The sequence below is a fragment of the Colobus angolensis genome, unplaced genomic scaffold (assembly GCF_000951035.1).
Source record: "Colobus angolensis palliatus isolate OR3802 unplaced genomic scaffold, Cang.pa_1.0 Scaffold95, whole genome shotgun sequence".
Taxonomy (NCBI): Eukaryota; Metazoa; Chordata; class Mammalia; order Primates; family Cercopithecidae; genus Colobus; species Colobus angolensis.
In genome coordinates, this window is record NW_012123487.1 from 11,011,574 (window position 1) to 11,015,974 (window position 4,401).

Below are 4,401 nucleotides of genomic sequence, written 5' to 3' on the forward strand. Positions count from 1 at the left end.
GTCTCAAAAAAAAAAAAAAAAAAAAAATCAGACTTTAAATACTTAAATTCTGAAAGAATATCCTGAATTTCTTCAAAAGATATAAAACTTTTAAGAAATGAATTCCTTTTCAATAATTGGGGACTACCAGCTAATGATTAGATTAATACTCTAAGATACGTTGAGGCATTATATGATGAAATTGCTGAGCACTTTGACAAATATTGCTAGAATAACCTTCTGTTTCTTGGAAGAAAAAAGGCTAGGGAGAGGACCTTGTCTGGTAAAGGTGAGAAATATTCTTAGTATCTTAAAAGTTAAGTAGTTTCTGAAAGGCCAATGGTAGAGAAATCTGAAAATATTTAGCTTCTGGAACTGGACATTTCTCAAGGAAAATTTCCCAAATTTCTATCTTTTGGACAATGTGTTTGCTGAACATAAATAAGCAAATATAATATTGATAATGAGCATTGAACAGAATAAGATAATAGAGGAATTATCCCATAAGTCAAATCAATTAGGTAGAACACTGGCTGGATGTCCTCATAGGAAGTGTTGAGGGGAGGAAAGTATGATGAACTAAGTGATAATAACAACTCCTCAAATGGCTTCTGATCCAACTCACCCTGCTTTCTGTGAATCCAGAAAGACAAATTTTGGATATCAGAGCCAGTTTATACTTCCAACTAAAGCATGACACTTTTTATTATGTTTATTTATTATGTTTTAGTGTTTCATGTCATGAAATTGGTCTTCTGCATGGGGAGTAATGTGGTCTTCTCCATGGGGAGTAATGGGTTTATTTGTCTTTGAAGGCATTTATTCATACTGTAATAGAATTTAAAATCAAAGATAAAAAATCATATACACATGTGCAAAGATGGGGAAGATGTCAGCTTTCTATAGCCTTATTAATTATTATTTTCAATTTTTGGCCTCAAAATCTAGATCTTGGTCAAAATTTTCAAGTTTCAAAATTTAGAAGCTAATAGTGCAAATATAACCCCCATATACACATAATAAATGAAAATAACACAACATAACATAATATAAAAGAGCAAAACAGAAAAGGATAGATAGATGGATAGATGAGAGATGATACATTAAGCAAGAAAGTCAGCATGCTAATATTGTGTGAACATTTCATGACAAAACCTAATATCAAGGAAAAACGGGCTGGCATTAGATTTTGACATGATCCTAAAACTCTGCCAAGATATGCCAAAGGATTTCCAGGACTCAAATTTGCATCAAACTCTCATTTTTAAGAGAATATTTTCTTATGATTTGAATTCAAACATACATATGAAGCAACCATCCCAGCTCAGACTGTGGAAGTAGGTTATTGTTCAGATTGAAAAAGAAAATTAACAGTCAGCAGAGGCAAATAAAAACGAGCTGGAAGACCATTTCCAGTACAGAATTACGTTTGGCAAGCACAAATGCAGAGTTTCAAGTTTCACACAGTTGACAAGGACATGATCTCAAATATTCAGAAGGCAAGGTTCATTCTCAAATAAAGCAGCCAGAAAATGACTGGCTACTTTTACAGTCCTGTTTTGTCCCAATAAGGGCCATTTTCCATGTCTTAGGAAGGACAACAAACCAGGTCCTAAAACTTTGACCCCTTTCTCCAATATGCAATATGCTTCTACAGTACCCAGGCAGATGATTAACAAGTCATTTGTTACAGGCCATCAAAAGCTTGCTAAATAGTGTTCATCTGCGCAAAAGTTCTTTCAAGCTGCAATTCACACATTCCAATTATATATACTTTCACTAATTGGGATTTGGTCTGCCCTAGGCAGGAAGCAGAAATGTTTTCCCAATTAAACTTTCCTAAGCCTGGGTTTTAGATATCTTGAGATATCTCATGAGAATCTCCTCACACCAAAACAGCATTAATTACCCCTACAAAATATAATATTTTTCAGGGAACACTGACCCTCATTGTCAAAGGACTCATTCTTAAACAGAAGGGAAGGAAGAGGGAGAGGAAATGGAGTCTACTTTAATTCTCTTACATTCTCTCGGAATACCTGGTGTCTCAGACGGTCTCCGGAGAGCCCTCGGTGTCCTTCTCCACAACCATAGGCACATCCCAAAGACTTCACTATTTTGATGAGCATTGTTAGAGCAAGCCTATGGTTGCTTACAGGTGTACTTTCATCCTGGTACCCACGAATAAGAAAGAAAGAAAAGTCTGTTTACTTTGTCACTGAGGTCCTTTCACTAAGATTCTATTGTATGATTAAATCAAGTTTATATGTTTTACAGGGAGCACCTGCAATTCGGAAAACAGAATTGTAATGGGCTCAACAAACACGCTCCATTTTCTAAAATTTAGCATATGATTTAAAAGAAAAAATATCTATGTATTTTGAACACCCCCTGTTGCTAGAGAATATCAGTAGAGACCTCTTTGTTAGAAGACATGCTTTCTATATCCTTGACTGCTGTCAGACAACCACCTAAAGAGAGACAGTGAAGACGATCAGTGATGAAAGCAATTAAGTTTTATTAGAAACTATCCTCATCCGTAGGCTTCTCATACACCAGGCAAGGATTACTGCCAAGTTTCTGGAACTGATCAAAGTCTGGAACTTTGAAATTTCATGGTAACTTCTGACATTTTTGAGGGCTTTTTTTTTCTAATTGTATACTTTACTGTATTATAATACACATGAACAAGCAAAGTGAGAATATACAGAACTTTACAAACACTTTTAGCTTGATTCTTCCCTTGAGGATAAATAGGAAGACTCCCTGAGACAAGTCATGAGAATTGATATCATCCTCTCTTTTGCCCAATTTAATCTTTGTTGTTAGTGGAGAACAAGGCTTCCATAAAAGGAACTTCCTTGAATTATTTCCAAAGAAGTATAAGGAAGCAGTTGCCAAGGAATGATGCAGAGCCCAGTGTGGAAGAGTCACTTTCTTTAGGAAGCTGCAGCCTGTCTCAGTCCTTCTACCACATTCTATCATCAGCATGTACACCATAAACCTGGATTCCAGCACTTGGTCCTTAACTGCACGTGATGTTAGATAAGTTAACTAATCTCTTTGTGTTTTTGTTTCCTTACCTATGAATTAAGGATTCTAATAGCTGCCTTTCCTACTTCATAGGTTTACTATGCAGAGCAAATTAAACAATGGATGAGAATTGTTTTGCAAATTGTAAGGGACTTTTCCATAGCCACATGATTGGGTTGACGCATAAACTTTGGAACCAGATATAAGTACTCAAATGTATGTGTGGTATGGAAGGAATAGGGGCTTATCTATACATTAGCATGGGCTTTACTATGATAAGGTTGACTTTCTCCTTCCCTAATATGTTATCCAGTTGGTCCCCCTTTTCTTATCTGTAAGCTTCTGTAGTGGAGGTGGTATTGAACTCCAGATATTCCCCTTGGCACTGCAGCATTCATTCTCTGAGCTGTTCCAAGTACTGATGGCTGACTGCCCTCAGATGAGTGCCTCTGAAGGCCACAGCTAGAGAGCTGCCTCACCCAACATTATACTCTCTTCCTGGAGGCAGTCTACCTCTAATGACTGGACAGGGCCATAAAGGGACCCCAAATGTGTTTGCTAAAAAGGTCTCTTTGCATCACCTAGAGACTACTTAAAGAGCCATCCCAGCTTCAGAGCTCTCTGTGATTAGCTTAGGCCTCTATTACAACTACACTGCAGTTCAATTTCTCCCTATGCCCCATCCTGCTTCTTCATATCTAACAGAAGTTAATCCTGTGAGGACACTCCCGTAAATTGCCTGCACACATATCTTCATGTTGGAGTCTGTTTCCAGGGAGCCCTACTTCAGACAGCTTAGAAGGTTGCAAATAGAAGACTCAAACTTATCAACAGAACTGTATGTATATAGGTTGACTATCCTTATTCAAAATGCTTGGACTAGAAATATTTTGGATTTCAGATTTTTTCAGATTTTGGAATATTTGCATATATATAATGAGATGAGAATAGGACTCAAGTCTAAACACAAAATTCATTTATGCTTCATATAGGCCTTATATACACAAGCTGAAGATAATTTTGTATAATTTAATAATTTTGTGCATGAAATAAAGTTTTGACTGCATTTTATCTGTGACTTGTCACATGAGGTCAGGTATGGAATTTTCTACTTGTGTCTTTATGTTGGAGCTCAAAAAGTTTCAGATCTTGGAGCATTTTAGATTTCAGATTTTTGGATTTTTAGTTTGAATTCTGATTTTAGTTTCAACATTTACTAACTATATAACCTTGGACAAACTACTTAACCTACCTGTGACTTACAAAGTCGGAATCATAATATCTGTTTCATAGAGTTGTGAGAATTTGAGTCAAAACATGAAAGACACATAATAGCAAAACTAATTATTATTAATGATTAATAATAGCAAAACTAATTATTAATTAAAA

At 35.9% G+C, this 4,401-nt stretch overlaps 1 protein-coding gene across 2 annotated transcripts in view; it reads right to left on the bottom strand.

Annotated features, from left to right (window-relative positions):
• Nucleotides 1-4,401, bottom strand: part of UNC80 (unc-80 homolog (C. elegans)) — a 230,726-nt gene that overhangs the window by 171,941 nt on the left and 54,384 nt on the right. The window contains exon 14 of one of the 2 annotated variants that reach the window (XM_011932342.1): nt 2,019-2,150. In XM_011932342.1, coding sequence (XP_011787732.1) covers nt 2,019-2,150 — 132 coding nt within the window. Of the gene's footprint in view, nt 1-2,003; nt 2,151-4,401 lie in introns of both variants that reach the window. The other variant, XM_011932341.1, reaches the window with a different exon arrangement.